Raw genomic sequence first — 22,827 nt, 5'->3', positions numbered from 1 at the left:
CAAATGAGCTCCAGTCACTAGATATGGCCAAGCAAAGTTTAGATGGAGACCACCTGTCTGGGATTGTATAAAAAAGATTCCTACTTAGGGTTAAGAATTTGGACTAGATGATCTCTGGGAGGGCTCTTCTAGTTTTGAGATCCTAGGACTCTATGAAAATATTGGTCATGTGAACCTGAATATTCCAGAGAGACATTTATTTCATATTATCCACCAGGTGTCAGTATCAACCAAGAAATAAAAGAACATGGGCTCTCATATTCTTGTTGGACATAGTGGGTTTGCTTCAAATTTTGGTGGATGTATGTATAATGCATACATGTGTATGCATATGCATGCATGTTGACATATGTATATCAGTATCATATGCACTATGTGACCACATATGTGTTGTATATATCACATTATTTTTTCTTTCTTTTGTTTCTTTTTTAATATCATATTATTTACATATAAATGTGAGATACCTATTCATGTGATACTGCTGGTCCATGGCCACTTGGGAAAAAACCATGATGGAAAGGGAAAAAAAACCCCTTGGATTTGAAATTAGTCCTGGCTCTGTTGCCACTTACTAGAAGTAGGATCTTCCTTTCTCTCTAAACTCTAGTTTTCTCATCTGTAAAATGGAAATAATCATTTTTGCCTAATAGGAACCTTGAATTTAAATTTGGAACAGACCTTAGAAATTTTGTCAAACTACTTCATTTTATAAATATGGAGAGAAGCCTAGGGAAGATAAATAATTTCCCCAAGGTTATAACGGTAGGAAGAAGCAGTTAGGATTTGAACCCAAGTCCTCAGACAAGGTTGTTGTAAAATACTGCATGCAAAACTCCAGTGTTCTATGACTACTACTCTAGGGAGAGCAGTGGAGATACACTAAGATGACCACGTCCTTTATTCAGTCAGGCACTGTAACCACCCCAACTCTGAATTTCCTATGGGTGTCCTGTAAATCATCAAAAAAGTCAAGGGGCTAGTATTTTATACCTATTCATTGATATACAACCAACTGCCTATTCCTCAAATGTATGAACAACACACTTTTACATTTAATCTGAAATTTTAACATTTTCTCCATAACTTTCTTAAGTCTAGATAATCGACCAAATAATAAATCATGCCCTGATTTGTACCTCTAAGGGGTAAAGGCTTGCACTGAAAATTTAACAACTGGCTCTCAGATCTGGTACTAGATGGCTCCCAACACAACACATCCCTTTGATGATTCATGCACGAAATGTGTATGTTCTTTCTTTTGAGGAAAGGCTAATAAAATTCCAAGTGACCTAAGGCTGCTTCTGAGGGACTGGTCAGCAACATAAGGATATTGGAAAGAAGGTGCCTTACCTTATCTGATTAACGGTCTGCATTAGAGTCCTTTTTAGAAGTTCTTGAATGTTTCGGATGAGTTCAGTTTCCTGAGTTTAAAAAACAACAATAACAATAAAAATAACAATAAAACAGTACTGCAATCCTGTCTGATCCCAGGCTTCTCATTTTTATAAATTGCAAGACTTAGATTGGACCTTAGAGATTATTGGGGCAGCTAGGTGGCAGAATGGATAGAGCATGGAGCTTTGAATCAGGAAGACTCATCTTCATGAGTTGAAATCCAGCCTCAGACATTTATTTGCTGTGTGACCCTGGGCATGTCACTTACCCCCATTTGCCTCAGTTTCCTCATCTGTAAAATGAGCTGGAGAAGGAAATGGCAAACCACTCCGGTGTCTCTGCCAGGAAAACCCCATATGGAGTCATGGAGAACTGGGCATGACCAAACAACAAATAGGGATGATCTCATCCAATCCCTTCATTTTACACACAAGAAAATCAGAAGCCCAAAGAAGAGTCAGGAGTTGCCAAAGGTCACACGTGGTGTAAGTAGCAGAGCCAAGACTCAAAACCAGGTTCTCTGACCCCAAATCCACTGATCATTCTACTGCTTAAACCCATCTTGGATAGCACTTGGGAAGTGGGAGAGGAGGGAGGGAGAAAAGAAGGGCAGACATATAGAACAGCATCCTGTGAAATACTCTATCCCCATGTATTAGACATTTCCCTCCCTTTCCAAAGAACCATGTCAAGAAAATCACTTCTAAGATTTGAAATTGAATATCTTGAGACTATTAAACCATAATTAAAATGCAAAGGAATTCAATAGGCACTGATCAGCAAATTGAGCCATTAATGATCAGTTTATTAAACATGTCAGGGGAAAAAATGGAGGCTTTAAATAAGCCCATTCTTCTTTCATCATTAATAATGTACCATCTGTCTGGCATTATACAAAGATCAATTGTCATTATCATTATGTTTATGATGCTATTATTTTATACAACATCGTTGTCACTCATCCCTGATCCTCTATTTAGTCTCCTGATTTGTGTTTTAGAAAAAGGAGAGAATCATCCTACTAGGAATTGGCATTGGTTGCTGCATAATTGTAAAGTGATGTGGTCCTAGAACTTGGAGTTAAAATAATTGAGTTCAAGCTCCAGTTTTTCTTCTCACTTACTGTGTGACCTTGGGCAGATCCTTTCTGTTGAGTCTCAGTTTCTCAACTGTGGAATAGTGATAATAATGTTTGCCCCATAGGAAATTCTTAAACAAACAAGTGGTAAAGACAATTACAAAAAAGAAAAGAAATAATTTTGGTTACATGAAATTGGAAAGCTTCTGCACAAATAAAATGAATATATCTAGGATATGTGTGTGTGTGTGTGTGTGTGTGTGTGTGTGTGTGTGTGTATGTATGGGGACAATTGCTCACCTGGGGAAAATGCTTTGTATAAAATAACTGTGATAAGGGTTTGAATCCAAGATACATAGTTGTTGTTGTTCAGTCAATTTTCAGTCATGTCTGACTCTTCATAACCCCATTTGGAGTTTTCTTGGCAGAGATACTAGAATGGTTTGTCATTTCCTTCTCTAGTTCATTTTTCAGATGAGGAAACTGAGGCCAACAGGGTTAAGTGACTTGCCCAAAGCCACACAGCTACTAAGTGCCTGATGCTAGATTTGAACTCATGAAGTCTTCCTGACTCCAGTCCCACCACTCTATCCACTGTGCCACCTAGCTGCCCAAGATATACAGACCATGAACAAAAATAAATAAAACCAAAACACCAATACAGAAGTAGTCAAAGGATATGCAAACTATTAACCATATGAGGGAACTCTCTCTCTCTATCAGAATAAAGCAAATCTAAACAACCCTGAAGTTTACTTCATATACTGCAAATTAGCCAAGATGACAAAAGATGAGAATGGTCAGTGTTGGAAGGTTGTAGAAATATAGGCACACTAGTGTATTTTGGTTGAAGGTCTGAATTAGTAGAACATTCTGGAAAGTAATTTGGAACTATACAAGTGTCTAAAATATCCATCTGCTTTGATCCAGAGATTATGCTGCTAGGCATATACCCTAAGGATGTCATTAACAAAATATATAGGCTTTCTATATACCACTTTTTATGGTAGTAATTAATGTAAATCAAGGTAGTTACCAGTCATTGAGTTAAACAATGGGAAAAACAAACTACAGAACAATCTAAAATGAATGTTGAGAAATTAGAAAGAAGAAATATGAGCCCCAAAGAAAAGACAGGAGAAGACATCTCTCCCAATTCCTTTTCAAAGGTGCTGGATCTATGGGTATGGAACATTGATTCAGTAGTGGACTTTTAATAGATCGGTTGGTTTGGCTAATATTCTCTTCCTCTTTTTTTTAATCTTTGATATAGAGGATGGATCTTTGGGAAGGGGAATACAGAGGAAAAGTGACAAAAAAACAAAAGATAGCAATTAAACATATTTTTAAATGTGAAAGAAAATCATCTATCTCACAAGGTGGTTGGGCAGAAAGTGTTTCATAAATGGTAAAGTTCATATAAATGTAAGCTGTTCTTTGCTTTCAGATATATTTGTTATCAAAGATTGAGGGACCTGTCCCATGCTAGGCAGCTAGGTGGTGCAATGGATAAGAGTTAACATTTGTAAAGGTTGCAGAACTAAAGGCATTATATCAATGGTAGTTACTATTATAATTGTTGTACTAAATGTTTTCTCAGACTCCATCTCCTACCAATGGCAGAGGGATGAATGAGGTTGTCAGATGTTCCCCAAACTTTGAACCAGGCACTCTTCTTTTGGGATGGGAACCAAGAGCAAGCTCAGCTGATACAATTCGGAGAAGTTGTAGAAGGCTAGAGCTGAGATCGTGGCTTTACTGCATGGTTTCCCACACTGGTATCTGCTGTGTTTATGGGCTCAGCAATCACATCAGGCGAATGCCTATGAACATCTCTCATACCACAATGGTGATAAAAGGGGAAAAGACCCAAGACTGATACCATGGATGACCCTGATGTTATTCCATGCTATATCCCCTCAACCAATCACTCCCCTATAAGAACTCCTCTACCTCACACCATAGTGTCCCTTGCTTTTCATCCAAAACTCTCCATCACCTTTATTGTGCCCACATCAATGCAATTCTCTTCATCTGTCACTGTTCATTATTGAAAGTAGCCTAACTTTTCTGACTTTTGGTTTTCTGCTTTGAAGAATGCAGAAGTTAAATATCACATAGTTACAGCTCTTTGCTCTCTAAATCCTGTGATTCTATGATCACTACTTCAATGAGCCAATTAACAAGCATTTATGAGCATCTACTATGGGTCAGGCGCTGTATTATGCACCAGATATACAAATGCAAGTTATCTTCTTGCCCATTCAGCCTGATAGGTGTAGAATAAGTTAAAGTGACAAGGATAGTAGAGGAAGGACAACCAAGAAAGGGGGATTTTTAAAAAAGTGTAATTAGTGAAAACAAGGAGATCAAAGTAAAGGCAGGACTATTGGCTGGGGTGGATAAGACAATGGTGACTGACAGCAGTCAGAACCCAGAATTATAGAATTGCTCATTTTTCTTGTTTTCTCTGCTAAGGATATACCTTGAATGAGGGGAAAGAACCAAAAAGACCTAATTTTGGGGGGGTGTTGAAACACAAGATAAATAGGGGACGTACTAATAGAGCTCTGAGCCGCCATTAATGAAGTTCAAATCACCAACCCCAAGTGAACTATAGCCTAGGGTGCTATGTGGTCACTGAACCCCATCAGTGATCTTTAAAGGATTGTGGAAAACAGGAGACATGCACAGGCCTGGAGAAGGTAGAATGTTAAAGGAAACAGACTATATAGGCCCAGTCATCTTGGCTTTGATTCCTGGCAAAATTCTAGAATCCATTATTGGACAGATAAGTCAGTGAACATTCAGAAAAGAAAGTAGTGTTCCTATCAAGAACTGGTCATGCCAGACTAACCTCATTTCCTTTTTTTTTTTTCTGTCTGGGTAATTATAGAGAGTCAGTTCAGGTGCCAGAGAAACAATTGAGAAAGTCTCTAATGCCATCCTTGTGGAAAGAATGGCTGGATCCAGAGCACACTCATTAGTGGTTTGATGACAACTTAGAAGGCAGTCTTTTAGGACTGACCTGAAAATTTATCCTTGGTTCTGTGCAGTTAAACACTTCTTATCAGTGATTTAGATAACTGCAGGGCATAGAAGGTATCTTTATCAAACTCTCTAAGAGAGTTGGCTATCATATTGAATCAAATGCAATCATGACAAGCTAGTCATTATACTAAATTTAAAAAAAGTTAAAGTGAGGAAGAGCTAAATGTAAAGTCTTACATTTGGGTGCAAAACCAGCTTTGAATACAAGGTGGGGGAGGCCTGGATAGATAGTAATTCACCTGAAAAGAATCTGGGGATGTTGCAGGTTCGATACGAGCCATCTGTTTTGATATGGCAGCTAAGAAAGCTAAGTTCTTAGACTGCATAAGGGAAGCTTAGTGGTTATGATAGGGATACATTTAATAGTCCCTCTGAGCTCTGGTCAGACCACATCTGGGCTCTTTTTGGAATGTCACATGTTTTGGAGGCAATCCAGCTTGTTCTCAACTGGAGAATATCCAGAAGAGGGCCACCAGAATGGTGAAAAGCTATAAGATCATAAAGGTCAAAATGGAAGGAATTAAGGATGCTTAGAGTAGAGAAGAGAAGACTCAGAGGAGACTAGACAGGTAGATTGAGCATTTATCAAGTTTTATTTTATATTATTTTATTATAATATTATTAATAATGCAATATATTCTATCCTATTATTAATATGTATTATATATAATTATTAATATATACTAATGTACTAATATTATATATCAATCTTTGTGCTCAACACTGGGGATATATATATACAAGCAAATGAGGTAGTCTCTGACCTCAAGTTCCTTGTATTCTAATCCAGAAAGACAATACCTAAAGGCGGGAAGGTCTTCCTTAGTGGCATAGGGATCTGGGCCCCAGAAAGATAAGGCAAAACCAACTTGTATGAACTTAGGGATCCATGGGTAGAGTCCAATTTACCAGTGGGGAGGTGATGGTTGGAGGAGAGGTCGCATGCTGGCCTAAGCCAGAACAAGTGATATAGCTCTCCTCAGATGTTTGAAAGTCTACAAAGTAAAAGAGACTTGTTCTGTTGGACGCAGAAGGCGAAAGTAGTAGTAATGGATGGAAGCTTTAGAGAGGTGGATTTAAGCTGGATATAAGGAAATTTTCTTACAACTAGAGCTACTTAAAAGTGGAATGGATCATCTCGGGAGACAAAAGGCCCCCCTCACCTGTAAAAGCTGCCTGGACACTTGTCAGGCATGTTTTGTTCAAATCCAGCCTGAATCCAATGGTCTTTGAAGTTGCTTCCAACTATGAAATTCTTTGATGCTGTGAGACTCACAGAAGGAGCATAGTGTAAAGAGAAACATATTGAATCTGTAGTCAAAGGACCTTAGCTTTCATTCTGGTTCCATAGCATGGTATAATGGGTAGACATGCTGAACTTGGGGTCTTTCTGAAAGACCTGGGTTCAAACCCTACTTCAAACATTAGCTCTAATTCTGAACCTCAGTTTCCTCATCTATAAAATAGGAATGATAACACTTGCCTTACAGTTTGTGACAATTAAATGCATATAAAGCACTTTGCAAAAATTAAAATACTAATATAAAATATCAGTTATTATTAGGACTGCAAAAATTAAAGTACTGATATGTCAGTTATTATTGATTGCCTTCATCATCATCATCATCATTTGCTAGAAACATAGTTTGAAGCTTATTCAAGGTCTCAGTTTCTTTCCCAGTCTAAGCTGCATATACCATTACAGAAGGTATGACAGGCTTGTGGGTTTTTCAAGGAGATTAGGAGAGAGAAGATAGCGAAGGACTAGGAGCCATCTGATGATATGGCCTCCACCCCCACTTTTTGGTCCATCTCCTTTGGAGGGGACACTGATAGTGTAGTAGTAGTAGCAGGGAGCATTCCCTTGGAGAAAGTCCAGATGATTTTATTCAAAGATGGAAATTCAGGACTGACATAAGGGCCTCATGCTGCCTATTTGCTCAAGCCATGCTACTGCTCTGCAGTTGAGACTCTCAGAGGGCTTAAATTTCCTGATGTGCATAAACAGATGGCCTGACTTCCAGGGCTTCATATGGGTCCATTAGGAGGGAAATCCCCTTTTTACTCAGCTTCTGACTGGGAGCAACTGAAAACTGTATTTCTGGGTCACCTTCAGACTTGGACATAAGAGGGAAAAATGGATATTGGCCTGAAAGGGTTTCTTGGAAGGAGTTGGGTATGAGGATTTAATGTAATATATCATCTTTGTCTCTTTAATTATGTTGACTAATGTTTCTGCTTTGCTTTCCCTTTGATATTTTTCTTTTTTGTTGGGGCAGAGGGCTGGGTCCTGGGATATTATTTTTTTTTCCCATATAGCAAGCTTCTTGGTGAGGAATTCCCTTTATCAATGCGGTCACTATATCTCATCTGCAGCTGAGTGCCTCAGGCAACCTTTCATTTATTCTGATTAAATGCTGATTATAATATGTCCTAGAGTTAGAGGTGAATCAATGAAGCACACAGCTGGGAATGAGAATGGAAAATGAGCTTAAGTAAATAGGGACTGAGCTATGAGGTGATACACACTACATCTACACACTAAATCCTTAGATCAAGGGTTTTTGATTGTCCTTTCTGAATATCATAGACTCTTTTGGAAACCTATGGACCCCTTCTCAGAATAAAATTTTGAATGCATAGGATAAGAGACATACAATTACAAAGGAAAACAATTATATAAAGAAAACCCCCCCACAAAAACTGTAATTCTTCACTTTACAAGATAAGGAAGTAACATAGAAAGCCCTCTAAGTTTAGGGTAATTGGAAGGATGTCCTAACAACCAGGGCAGTCAAAACTAGGCATGTTTCATTGCAAAGGAGTGAACTCCTTCTCACTGGAAATGTTCAAGCTGAGGACGGATGACTAACTTTGGTGGATGTTTTTGAAGAGGCAGCATCATATCATGGAAAGAGCATTGGCCTTAGAATCAATGATATGACGTGAGTTTAAGTTCTAGTTCTGTTACTTTCTAAATGTTATCCTGATCATGCCCCTCTAAGCCTCAGTTTCTTTATCTACAAAATGGGAATAATACTTCTATCACCTACCTCACAGGGCTATTATGAGAAAAGTGGTCTCTAAATCTCAGAGTACTATAAAATCATAGGATATAGAGCATGAAGAGACTTGAATAAAATGAAGGAGCTGCACTAGATTCTGTGAAATCATCGCAGAGGAAATTGCTGCTCTGAAATTACCCTGACAGTTGTTAAGTCCCTTTTCTCTGAGTCTCAGTTTCCCCTTGTGTAAAGCTAGGGTCTTGGACTCTCTGAGGTCCTTTCTGTCTCCAATGATCTATGACTCTATAAGACTAGCAAACCTCCAAGTGTGTTGGTTTGGGGTATAGACAGAGCCAGCTCAGAAAGGCTCTCAGGGAACTGATTGCTAAATTTTCAGTATTGAACATTTTCACCTCAGAAATTAGAAAACTACAAATAAAGGCTTGATTTATTGTTTTGTGGATTGTCTAGGCTTAAGAAAGTGATGGAGAAAATGTTAATGAAGCAGATTAAGCTTAAAAGTGTGTCCTGCAATTTGGAGAGCCAGTTGTTAAGCCTTTACCAGCACATTCCTGGCTAGGGGGCACTTGGAGATTAGTCTAGGAAGAACAGTATGGGATTGCCCTGGGAATTCTTTACCACCACAGTTGTATTACTTTCACACTGTAGCTCCTGGGAGTTCATTAATACTCTTCCCTACCCCAGCCCATGCACCTGGATAAGATGCTAAGTCAAGGAGCAGGCTTTTTCTCTGTTAAGTGGCCAGTGATTCCATTGTGTCTATGCATTAGGGTTCTCAGGGCTCCTCCAGAGGTATGCAATATCACCTTATTTGAAGTGGGAATGATAACAAGTCTCTTCTGACCACTTTCTGGGCTGCTATTGCAAGAGTATAGAATGCCTACCTTGTTTATGTGAGGGTAATGGAAACCATTATCAGCCAGGTAAGTGATTTCAGGAGGGGGCTTTGCACACAGTAGACACTCAGTAAATGAGCAGATCTTCTCAAACTTTACACAGATGGAAGAACTATTTGGTCTTTGAAGCAGACGTAGGTCAGTTTTCAGCTGATTTCCCAGTTAACACCACCACCACCACCAATAATAATAACAATAATAATAATTAATAATAATAACCTTCATTAGTGGCACAAGTGACCATCAATTGAGAAAGTGATGAATGTTTCAGATTTCAAGGCTGTAACTTCCTTTTATGACCCTGTGTAGTTCCAACACCAGCAGGGCTGGGGCTGCCCCGATGGTCCAGTACAGGCCATAAATCCATCACTAGGCCAGCTTTATACATCGATGAGTCTCTGCTGTGGAAGCCCAATAGAAATATTCTTTCCGTTTTTAAGACCAAATGTTTGTGATTCACTTAAATTTATGGGGCTTGTTTTCTCGTGAATCTTAAAGATTAAATTGTTATGTCACTCCCAGGGTTTGTAGGCTTTATACTCACAGAAGGAGTAGATTCCAACTTTGCTGTCCTGAGAATCAGCTAGACGGTGGACTTGTAATGGCTCCTCTTCATGCTCATGTTATGTTCTTTGGAGGTTATTATTATCATCCCCATTTTACAGATGAGGGGATTTCATAAAGAAAACAACTTGCCCAGAATAACATAAACATTTGGCCCCTTGGTTGAAATTAGAGTTTATGTCCTTTCAGTAGGGACCACAAGTACTCCTCTGGTCTTAAAGACAGGGAGTTCAGGGATTTAACAGCATCATAGGATTTCAGAGATAGAAGGCACTTCAGTGGCCATCTATACTAGTCTAACTCATTTCCTCTACAAAATGTAACATAACCCCATGGGGGATAAATGGCATCTCAATAAAAATTATTTTCATAGGATTATAGCTTTAAAGCAAGGAGAAACTCAGAGTACATCTAGACCCATATGGAGTCTCTACTCACAGTTTAAAAAGTCCTGATCAAGACCATCTGATCCCCTAATTTTCAAGATGATTATTGATGGTGATGATGGTGGTGGCTCACATTTCTACAATAATAATATTGACTTCTTGCTGATGAATCTCTTTTCCCACAGTTCTTTATGAACATATCCAGTAAAGCATGGAGGCATCATGATTGCTTAGGGTGGTGGATGTGACCACACCAATGGAATCTTGTTCTTGTGGTCTTGAAGTAATAATAACATAACATTATTAAGTATAATCATGGAGTGTCAAGTTGTCGGGCTGGTATTATATCCATTTTGTTCCCTCTTTCCAGTTAGGTTAGGCAGAGCTGAATCCTTCCCATGCCTATTTCTTTGGGAGGTATTTAGGGCATGATCTTTTCTCCTCCATATTCCTCTCTGAAGCCAGTTTGAACTGACTCAAGGGAACTGATTGCTAAATTTTCAGTGTGAATATTCACACTTTGGAAATCAGCAAACATTATAAATCATGGATTGGTTTATTGCTTTGTGGTTTGTCTAGACCAGTGGTATCAAAGTCAAATAGAAATGGATCCATGAAGGCCACATGTTGACCTAGAAAAGCACAAATTGATATTATCTATATTGCATTTCATTTTAAAATGAAAACATTTTCCAATTACATTTTAATTGGTTTGGGCTGTTTGAGGGAGTTTTGCTAGCTGTTTGTGAGTTTGACAGCTCTGCTCTGTCTAGATTTAAGAAAGTGACAGAGAAAATGTTAATGATACAGATTAAACCTAAACATAAGCATGCATTTTTGGAAAGCCAATTGTTAAATATTTACCAGCATGCCATTTCCCCCCTTGCATCTAGAGATTTAATAATCCACACTTGTTGCAATGATTAGCTTGATTTTTAGCTTAGGATCAATATTATGGTTGAGAGGCCCATCTGGTCTTCCCCCTTTGCAAAGTTTATAGCAGACAAAAAGTAGTGTAAACACAATAGCTCAGAGCCCCCAGTTAAGCAAATCCCTAACATTCAGAAAGAGATTTGGCTCTTTAAGATTTTTTTTTCATTTCCAAGTAACTCCTGGCCTCTCTCTATTTCAGGCAAGGTATATACAGAAAATATTTAGGTAAAAGAATCAGGCAGAATATATTACAGCATCTGTTACTAGAAAGCATGAAGAGGGAAAGTTGAGGAAACAACAGCCCTTTCTTTCTTTTCTTTTTTGTTGCTCTTCCCTCAGCCATTGAAAACATGAGTAGCTTTAGCCTGATTCTTCTGTTCTGAAGTGCCTGGAGAGGCCTGAGGGCTTACCTGTATTTTCCTTTTCTACTGCAGCTCATTTCTTCTCTTGGTTACTTCTGTATATTGTTGCCCCTATGCCAACAATTCTTTCTAGTTTGACTTGGTAGTTGTGGGTAGGAAAGGGAATATGCCCATTCCTCCCTTCTAGTCTATTCTTTCCCAGGCTGTGTGTCTTTCTTTTATAATTCCTGCGCATGACCCTAGTACCCCCCTTCTAGCTCAAAGATCATAATATTCTAAATCTTTCTTAGGGTTTACAGGAAAGACTTATCCCTCTGGATCTCAGAATGCCAGTCAGTTATCAAACAAAAATAACACCAACAGTAACTCACTCTCATTGTGATTTCCAGCTTACAAAATTATGATTATCCCTGCTTTACAGCCAAGGAAAATGAGCCTCCTTGGAAAAAGTAGGTGCTTCACTGTATTATAGCATGATTCCACAAGAAGTCATGACTACATGAGCTGTTGGACTGAGTTAAAGGAGGAGCCAGAAACTATCCCTTCGTGTCACAAAAAGATACTGCTACAACTATGGTTCCTGCCTTATCAGGGCTCAAAACTCATGCACAGAGGGCTATTAAGTTCTGTACTGTGTATTCAGTACTGACTACAGGTAAGCACAGATAATGTGAGCTAGAAGAATCAAAAGAAAGAGGGAAAGGCACGAGCTAGGGGTTGTTATGAGAAATCTCCTGGGAAAAAAACTTTCCACATTTGAATCTGGAGAATAATCAGTAGCATTTGGGTAAGAGGAGAAGAAAGGGAAGGGCATTTTAGGTTAGAGAACAATGTGAACAAAGGCACAGTGATAGGAATGAACTAGTTATGTCTAGAGGATGGTGGGGAAATGGACTTGGTTAGACTTGAGGGTGCATGTAGAGGAACAACTTGATATGAGGTTAGACTGGAGGATTGAGGCTTAGTTGTAAAAGTCTTCGATTCCAAGGCTGAGGATTTCTCATTTTGTCCAAATATGGATATGGATATGGAGTCAGTGAGGGATTTTGAACATCAGAATAATGTAGGATCACAGATCTAGGAGGGACCTAGGAGGCCACCAAGTCCAACCCCCTTCATTTTTACAGATAAGGAAACTGAGGTCCAGAGTATTTCAGTGATTTGTCTAATGTCATGCAGTAATATATATGAACGGAAAAAAGTTTAACCAAGCCCCTCTGCTGAGAGAAGAGAAAGGAAGAGAAGAGCATTTATTAAATGCCTACAGGGTGCCAAGCACTGTGCTAATTGCTTTGTAAATATTATATTCTGAGGTAGGGTTCTTTCCACAGTACCACAGAGCTGTGCATTAATAAGTGCCTCTGGTAGGCTATGTCAGTTGGATAGAAGGGAGAGAAAAGAGATAGGGAAGTCTAATGAGGAGGATTTTGCAATAGTCAAGGTGAAGCAGAATGGGTTCAGAAAAACCTGGGAAGACATATGAACTCATGCAAAATGAAGGAAGCAGAACCAATAGAACATTGTGCACAGTAATAATAATATTGTGGGGATGATCAAGGGTGAAAGCCTTAGCTATTCTGATTAAGACAATGATCCAAGACATTTCCAAAGGGCCTATGATGAAAAATGCTATCCGCTTCCAGAGAGAGAACTGATGAATGCAGGTTGAAGCACATTTTTTTAACTTTCTTTATTTTTATTGTTTTATTTTGTTTGTGTTTTCTTTTGCTAATATGGAAATATGTTTTGTATGACCCTCCACGTATATAATAGAAATCAAATTGCTTGCCTTCTCAAGGAAGGAAGAGGGGTGGGAGGGATGGAGAGAATTTAGAACTCAGAATTTTTAAAGAAATTATTGTTAAAAGTTTTACACTGAATTAGTAAATATTTAATGAAATAAATAAAAATATTTTTTAAAACTAGTCAAGATAAAAGGTGATAAGGGTCTGAACTGGGATGAATGCACTAGAAATGAAGAGAGGCAAGTAGGTATGAGACATCTTGAAGAAAAAAGTAACTGGTCTTGGAATTAGTGTTTCATGGTGGATAGAGGGAATGAAGGAGAAGGAATCATTCAATATGACTCTGAGACTTCTAGTTTGGAAGATCATAGCACATTAATAGTGAAATAGTAGCTGTAAAGGGGATCCAGTTTGGGAAAAGGTATTGGGTAAGGAAAAGATAATTGAGTTTGATATAGCTGTTGTAAGAATCAAATTAGATAACACATAAAGTGTTTTGCAAATTTTAAAGCATTATATAAATGCTAGTTATTGTTACTATTAGTATTACCTCATGATTCTTCCCCAGAGAAGCTAGGACATTGCTTCATAATTAATAGCAGATTTTTGCCTCTAAAGACTAGCAGCTGAAGCCTCATTTACATGCATAATGGTGGAGACTTCAGGGGGTGGAGAGAGAGGAAAGGAGAGAATTTGGAACTCAAAGTTTCAAAAATAAATGTTAAAAATTGTTTTTACATGTAATTGGGGAAAAATAAAATACTAAGAAATTAAAAAAAAAATTGGCCGGGACTTCACAAATGATGAAAAATTACCTGCTTGGAGTTAATGACTTTATACACAGTGATTCATTATGGAACAGACAAGTTCCTGACCTGCATTAATTAGGCTGTCTAAGGGCCATATTCAAGCCAGGGGCAGTATGATAATGAAAAAGAGCCCTGGAATTGGAGTAACAAGACTTGGGTTCAAATCCTAGCCCTGCAGGTTTAGTACTTTTGTTACCTTGGGCAAGTGTCTGGGCTTGAGCTTTGTCATTTGTAAAATGAGAAGATGAACTAAATGATTCCTAAAAACCCTTTAGGTCTTTGATCCTTTAGCCTCTTATTCCAGGCTAAGAACAGTAAAAACAGGAAATGGACAAAAGAAGAGACATTGACTTACTATCACTGATTCTTAAAGATGTTTAAAATAACAGGAGGGAAGGAAATATGAATTTATTAAATGACTGCTACGTGCTTGCACCTCGCTAAGTACTTTTACAAATACCCGCTCTTTTGGTCCTCACAACGACCGTGGGAGGTAGGTGCTACTACCATGCCCATTTTGCAAATGAGAAAATAGAGGCAAACAGTAGTTAAGTGACTTGCCCAGGGTCACACAGCTAGTAGGTATCTGAGGCCAGATTTGAACTCAGGAAGATGAGCCTTCCTGACTCCAGGCCAGCACTGTATTCACTGAACCACCCAGCTGCCTCTACTAATCTAAAAGAGGAGCTGAAAAGAAGCCAGAAAGCCCTTCAGTAGCAAATATTCAACTTGATTGTCAAACAGGGGGACCAGGCAGCCAAAAACATCACCAGTTTACAAGCTCATTTGAAAAACATTATGGTAGAAGGTGAGGTAAGACTGTGAGCATTACCTCATGAAACACTGAAAAACAGTCAAGGAGAAAACATGTATGTGAAGTTTGCTGTGAGATCCAGCTAAGTCATGTTGTTCAGAAATCATTTGTGGGTAAAATTGGAAGGAGGACAATAAATATGGAATGGAAAATATTTGCTGGCATTTGGATAACAATGTCTTATCCAGGTATGATGATGGAGCCAACAGGTTTGGACACTACCATCTTGTTACCCAACATACCATTTAAGGAAGTAGGGAGGGCATTTCAATGATGGCTGGGAAGGGCTTGATGGACACAGGTACCCAAATAGGAAGTCCATGACCAAGCAAACTAATTTTAAAGGCATTGGTGGGGGTTGAATTTTGAAATATTGAAAAAAGTATTTCCACCAAAATGGGATAACTTAGAGGTGAAGCATTTATCTTCCTGCCCTCCCCCACAAAAGGCAATGCAAAAAGCTACCAATAATTACTGATTCTCAAGTCTATTTTCTTAGCTTTCTAAGTGAGAGTGATTTGTGTGTGCATGAGGTGTATACTTGATGAAAACATGAGGAAGGCTTTGACCAAACAATTTTCTACAGCAGATATTGATGGCTACACCATTAACTTAGAGTGTAGAAAACACAAGATCCCACTGTGTATTTATGGATTAGAAAATTTTAACTTACAACTACTTTCTATATCAAGACTGATGTGGAAAGGAACAGGTTCTTGTATTACTGTTATTAGAGAAGGTGAGGATGGAAAGAATGAAGCTTGAGCCCAAACAAATGAATCAAGAACATTAAGGATTTTAGGTATGAGAAAAGAAACCTTCTGGACATTGTTAGTGGAAATGACCTATTACAATGGTTCTCAAAGTGTGGTCCTCAGACCCCTGGTCAGTCCCAGGTCTTCAAGGTCAAAACTATAATAATATTAAGCTGTCATTAGCCTATTAAGATATTCCTCTTTTTTCCAAATACAGAAAAGAAGAGCATTTTGATTTGGTAAAACAAAATGCAATCTTGAAGATTCTTATCCAAGTGTCTCCCATGGAGAAGTTAAAATTATACAAGAATGACAAGTGTGTCTACAGAAACAACTGCTCAGTAATCTTCAAAGTATCTCTATCAGTCCAGATATGACAGGTTAGTAAATGTTCACCTAAGACATTTGCTAATTTTATGGGCCAAATTAAAATAGAAGAACAGTTCCCCATTAATAGCAATGTTTTCCAAATGTTTCTTCCTGCAGATGAAAATATATTAACTGCATTGAGCTCCAGAACATTGCAAAATCCTCAGTGAAGTGAGTAGCTAGGTATGGGAGATTAGTCTGATTAGGACAGGAAAAATCATGTGAATGAAAATTGCCTGTTATGGTCCAGGGGTGGGGAACCTGTGGTCTTGAGGGCACATGTGGCCCTCTAGATCCTGAAGAATTCCCCCTTAATAAAAGGATTTGTTCTGCAAAAGTTGGACTCGGTCAAAAGACCCCACCCAAGGACCTAGAAAGAGACATGGCCTTGAGGCCACAGGTTCCCTATTCCTGAATGAAATGCAGCTGAATGGGCATCTCATCAACTGAATACACTTGTATGTATGTATATATTTATGTATGTGGAGACATACATAAGGCAAGGGTTGGTATCTGCATCACTCCAGGAAATACACGTATACACACATTTGTAAAAATCCACACGGGTGGATACATGTGTGTACATGTGAAGGAGACACAAAGTTTAAATAAAAAAGAGAATCTTTTCTGGTTTTCCATCTGCACTTCTTTTAATAGCTGGAGGAGGGGCATATACATATATCTTATCAAAGTGCTGTAAATAGGTTTATGAGCTGGGCCAATACTTGAGTAAGAGAAGGAGATTAAATGGAATCTTATCTGGGAAACTGTCCAGCACTTTGAATGATCCTAAATTGCTCACTATTGAAAAAGCCCAGCTCCATTTCTTAAATTCCAATATTCTCCACTGATATTATATGGCTAAAAATCATGCCATGATCCAAGAAAAGTCAATATTACAAGTAACCTAAAGGATAATAGAAAGATGCATGGTGGGAATAAATTAGATGAATTGGGTTATAAATAATGGGTTGCATGTAAGACATGTTTAAACCTTTAAAAAAAACATGTATAGACTGAAAAGAAGATGCTCTGGTCACATGACAAGAATTAAGGCCACCAAATAGGTGGCCTTAATGGGACATTTCTGCCTCCTGCACCTTGGGTGGATCATCCACTGAGAATTTGTGGAAAGACATGAACAAGTACCTGCTAAGATCAGAAGGCAACGTGTAAGATGTAGAAAATAACCCATTTTGAAGTAATTGTGGATGGAGCAATGTGACAGAGTTATCTGTGACTCTGATTAAAGCAGTGTCCAATGATGACTTGAGAAGACTGATAATGAAGCATTATCTTCCACCTATAAGCCAAGAGGTGACGGATTATAAGTTTCAAGTGAGGCATTTATTTTCAGATATGACCAATGTGTGATTTGTTTTGAGTGTGTTTGTTTAATTGTTCTCTTAATATGGGGTGATGGGGAGGGGGATTCATTGGGATATGAGAATGATGTAAAAATATGATCTCAATAATTTTTTTTACAAGATCTATTTTCTTGATCCCAGAGTCTCTGTAAGGACAGAGGACATCTTTAATCTGAACTTTCTATTTCTTCCATTGCCTAGTACAGTACTCCATATACTAGGTACTTAATTACTAAATGTTGAATTGGATTGATTGATTGGCTCTATTTTAGCAAAGGAAAACACTCCCTTGGTTTGCTAGAAAGTGAGGGAGACTGAGAGAAGCTTTGCTGTAGGAGAAGTAAGGAATCTTCAAGGACTGAACATGACAGGTGCATCCTTGGACACTTGCCTGACTTACGGAGAATAATGAGTCATAAAGCATCAGTGATGGAATGGAACTAAGAAATCATCGAAACCAATCCACTCATTTTAGACATGAGGAAACAGAGGTTCAGGTTAAGTACGTGACTTGGCCTAGATTAGACCATAAAATTCTAGTCCAGTTCACTTTCCATGGAATTGGGATGACATTCTATGTACCACTACCTATGACCAGGGATAACCTTACGTGTGGAAAATATAAGCAAAAATATACATTGGATAAGATGATGAAAGCTGAAAGCCTTTGCTCCTCTTGACTTTCCACTCTATGACTTCCCAACATTTGATGAGATGATTATGTTGTCTCATCAAATGAGATAATACTTGTAAAGTGCCTGGAATATAGTAAAAGCTTAATAACTGTCCCTTCCCTTCTCTTCCTTTTCTTTCCTTTCCCTTAGTACTGTTCTGTCTTGGTACCTGAAATTTTACCAGTAGAGTTTCATTCCTTTGGATCTTGGAGACTTTGGGGGCTTTGATGGCTCCTAAAGAAATTAGATACCTTTGGGAGAGAAAACACCGAAAACCTTATCAACCATCAAAAACAAACTCTGCCCTGTGGTGTAGTTTATATCTCAGGCACAGGCTAACTCTGTTGATTTACTTTGGGAAGCCAGAGCTAGTATCTGATGACAGACTAAGGTCCCAAGTTCAGGAAGTGGGCCAGGTCCTGACAAGTTGGTAACCCAGAAGTCTGATGGAGAGAGAGTTTCTCTTTACTTGCTACAGGACCTCAGAAATGGTTTTGTCCCCTACAGAGCCACAGTGGCTGAAACATTCATGTTCACCAGCCCCAGGGACCTTTATAATTCAGCATTAGGCTAAGGATAGAAATGAAGAAGCTGCCTTGGTGGTATGGTGAGGCTAGGGGGAAGAGCCAAATCTAAATTGCATAAACTGGAATGAGTTGCAGATAGTGGTTGTGGATTCTGTTGCCTTGGAAACCATGGTCCAATCAAATCTATGAGTATCCTAAATTATACAGTGAAGAGGATTTCCAGGTAACACACTCTCTGTGGGCCAAGAGCATGGTGACAAATCCTATCAGATAAATGATAGAAAAGTATAGAGCAGAAAGACATTTTAAAGACCATTTCTGTTCTTTTAACTGAAGTGATAAGAACTCTGGCCTGGGAGTCAGGACTCTAGGTTTCAAATCCCTTTCAGTCAGAAATTGACTCTATGAATTTGGGCATATCATTTCCACTCAGACCTCAATTTCTTCCATTGTATGATGAAAGGGTTGGAGTAGATGACATTGAAAGTTCCTTCCAGCTCTGATAGTCTATGAATTAAGGAGATTCGAGGTAATGCATTATTTTTCCTTCTATGAACATAAAGTTTCATTTACTGTCCTTTACCTGTTCTGTGAGTGTAAATGCCACCTAACTTTAAATTGTGAGCTTCCTGAGAATGTGGATCTGCCTTTCAGATCTATCTTTCATCTCTGTCTCCTCACAGCATAGCTGAGCACAAGGCTGGGCACATGGGGGAGCTCCTTTGTTATTTGAGTTATTATTATTTACATCATGTGACAGAGGAAATTGAATCATAGTGCACAATGAATGTTAGAACCAGGACTGAAGCCCCAAATCTCCAGAATTCAATTCTCATTTTCTTTACTATGTTGTATTTCTTTCCCCAATATTCATTTGTATTGACTGGGAAAAAAATGTGTTTTCCAACAGAAAAGCAGCATTTTAAAGTGGAGGGAACTGAGGAACAGAATGGAAGTGACTTGATTAAAGTCGGAGTGAGTACTGGTCCTAATATATATTTGGGGATAGAAACTAGGTGGCACAGTAGGTGGAATGCTGGGCCTAGAGTCAGGAAGACTCTTCTTTGTGAGTTCAAATTTGGCCTTAGACACTTACGAGCTGTACGACTATAGGCAAGTCACTTAAGCACTGTTTGCCACAGTTTCCTCATCTGTAAAATGAGCTGGAGAAGGAAATGGCAAACCATTCCAGTATTTCTGCCAAGAAAACTCCAAATAGGGTCACAAAGAGTAGAACATGACTGAAAAATGACAACAATGAAAAGGGATGGAGGAGATCTTATTGAACATTGAGGAAACTGAGGCTGAGTGGTTAAGTGACTTACCTAAGGTCACACAGGGAGTAAGCTGAGGAGCAGGGATTTAAATGCATGTCTTCTACTAAGGTGAAGTATGTTCCTTGACTCTCCAAAAATCTGGGGAATGGATTGGTGGTACATGGGTAATAGCTTGAGGCAGCACTGGGTGATGGAGACACTGAATGAAGGAAATGATACAAACTTCATGTGATATTACCCATAGGTGACCCTGGAACAGAACCTGGATTTTCGCAATATAATGAATCTTGAACTTGTAAATCATGTCCACTTCTCCCCATGTCCTCTACTGGGATAGACATAGCTAAGTATGGACAGAGTCGAAACCCAGCCTGACCAGAAACAGAGAGACCCAGAATCCCATGTAGCTTACATGTATGTAGTAGATATAAGGAAAGTTAAAAGGAACTTTGAAAATGCCTGTTTATAAACCCCTCATGGGAAAACTGCAGGCAAGTAGGGGGAAGTCACTTGTTTCAGCACATGAAGGCAGCCACCAAACCAGGGACCTGGTCTCCTGTCTCCCAGTACCCCAGCAATGTGTGAACAAAGGAGACAAGGGAACCCAACAGACCTAGAATCTGCATTGTTTGGTGAAAAGAGTTCTAATCTTACTTCTTATGCTTACGTATGATCATAGGCCATTTAGCTTCCCTGGTTCTTTCTCTGTGAGATGAGTGATTTGGACTTGATAATGACCTCTAGACTGTCCCTTTAAAAGGTCTTGCCCAACAATTTGTCAGCCCCATATTCTGACCACATTCTCTCTTCATTTTCCCCCACCCTTCCCCGCATATTCAGGAAAGACACAAGTACCTGCATGTATCTGACCACAACAGAATATTCAATATACTAATTCTGGCCCCACCTAGTATTGACAAAAAACAGTGTGAAATTGGGAAAATCATGTTGCACTGTCCAGAGAGTGGAATTTGGAGGCAGAGAACCTAGATTCAGATGATTTATCCACTATATGCTACCAATGTGACTTTTGGGCACGTCCCTCTTTTCTAGTCCTAATTTCTTCATCTGTTAAATGAAAGTGTTGGACTAGATAACCTTTAGGGTCTCATCCTCTATAAATTCTGCTTTCGTGTTCTAGATTTATCCTTTCAGGCCCTCTATTGCCTCCACCCTTGTTCCTTCCAAAGTGGTAAATAAAACCTCAACCCTGGTCCCTTCTGTCAGGGAGAAGCATGCTGCAGGTAAGTGGAACCCTCCTCCTAACAGGTTTGCATTTTACAAGGTGGCAACATTACCTTCAACAGTAACGAAAGCCAATTGGTGGATGAGAGGGCATGGGTGCCCTTATACAGGCTGGTCTGTGGACACATGACCCTGGGACCCTCATTCACCGCAGTCATTGGTGTCCCATACAGGCCATGGTTAGGAAAATAGTAACTTGGCAGCTGCCTCAGAAGTGGCAAAGTATGACCCATCCCTCCAGCCACACCCCCCAGGGGGTGAGGGGATTAAGCACCTTCAATAGCTCCATTTCCACGACATCCCTAACCAGGTCTGGAGGTTGTCTTCTCTCCCGGCATTGCAGGTTGTCTGTGGCAATGCTGAAAGGTACTTCGGTGGCATCCAGAGCCCTTTCAAGCCTCAGTTTCTGACCAATCAGTAAGTCAGTCTCGGTCTCGAGGTCCTCGATCTCCCTCTGTAGCTCTGACTTCCAAAAATGTATGTCTTGTAGTCTCTCCCCTACCTTCTTGGTGGAGTCCTGCTGCGTGCGCTGGCTCAGGGCCTCTGTCTCAGCTGCCAGCTGCTTGGACTCATGCCGGTTGCACTCTGAGTGGTCACGGTCAGCAAAGGCCTCATGGTAGAGGGTGTAGTTGTTCTGATACCATTCCTCTGTTAGGTACTTTGCTGTCCGGAAGCCAGCTGTGGCCAACCCTGAGGAGCTGTAGGGCCCTGTGTTGCGTTCGATCTCATAGACCTTGGGGGGAAGATCACAGACCTGCACGGACTGTGGGGCAGGCTCCTGGGTGACCAGGATGCCTGACTGTGGCATAATCTCTAAGACAGATGGATTGCCTTAAGGCAGGGACCAGAGAGAAGTCTGAACTGGGCTGCGCTGGGTGCCCTTGACTAAAGCGACTTTCATCTCCTAGGAAACAGACACATACTCAACACCAGCGTCCTGTTGCTAGGTAACACACACAAGTGCTGTGGGCATTGTTAAGGACAAGAGAGAGGGAAGACACACAGGTTGACTTGCTGTTCTTAAAGGGTCAAATAATGAGTGCCACGCTATTAAAGGGTGTGGTACCCCTGGCTTTTTAAGGAGGGAGGGAGGTAGCAGGCAGTAGATAGATCTTTTAGAAACTCCATCACCTCCAGACTCACTGTCAAATGGACTGAGCAGATCCAGGGATTGTGAAGAGTAGCCAAGCCAAACTCTGGACACTTGCTTCCCTTTCTGGTGGGTTCACCCTGCATTTTTTGTTCTGTGACATAATGGGCAATGAGATCTCCTATAAAGTCCATTTCCAAAGCCAATATCTTATGCTTTAGAACCTGTAAACTTTACACATTCGATAACATCCAACACTGATTAATCTCTATGGAGAGGCTCTGGCCAGTAATAGTGTCTGGGGGAGAAAACGGCACATGGTCCCATTGCTGATGGGACTAAACTGTACTCATCTACCTAGAAGGGGCCTCAGAGATAATATGATATGGCTCTGTTGTTACCAAGGTAAAAACTGAGTCCCTGGAATGTCTGATATCTCCTGGCTAGTAAACAGCAGAGAC

General features: G+C 39.6%; 1 protein-coding gene across 1 annotated transcript in view; it reads right to left on the bottom strand.

Annotated features, from left to right (window-relative positions):
• LOC110222079 (tektin-4-like) overlaps positions 1 to 22,187 on the bottom strand; it is a 51,799-nt gene extending 29,612 nt beyond the window's left edge. Inside the window, 2 exon segments of the mRNA XM_021006918.1 lie at positions 1,354 to 1,424; positions 21,551 to 22,187. Coding sequence (XP_020862577.1) covers positions 1,354 to 1,424; positions 21,551 to 22,084 — 605 coding nt within the window. The 5' untranslated portion in view covers positions 22,085 to 22,187.
• Positions 22,188 to 22,827: the final 640 nt, after the last annotated feature.

This window comes from Phascolarctos cinereus, unplaced genomic scaffold, assembly GCF_003287225.1.
Source record: "Phascolarctos cinereus isolate Bilbo 61053 unplaced genomic scaffold, phaCin_HiC Scaffold_4;HRSCAF=312, whole genome shotgun sequence".
NCBI classification, from domain to species: domain Eukaryota; kingdom Metazoa; phylum Chordata; class Mammalia; order Diprotodontia; family Phascolarctidae; genus Phascolarctos; species Phascolarctos cinereus.
This window is presented reverse-complemented; position numbering and strand designations above follow the sequence as displayed.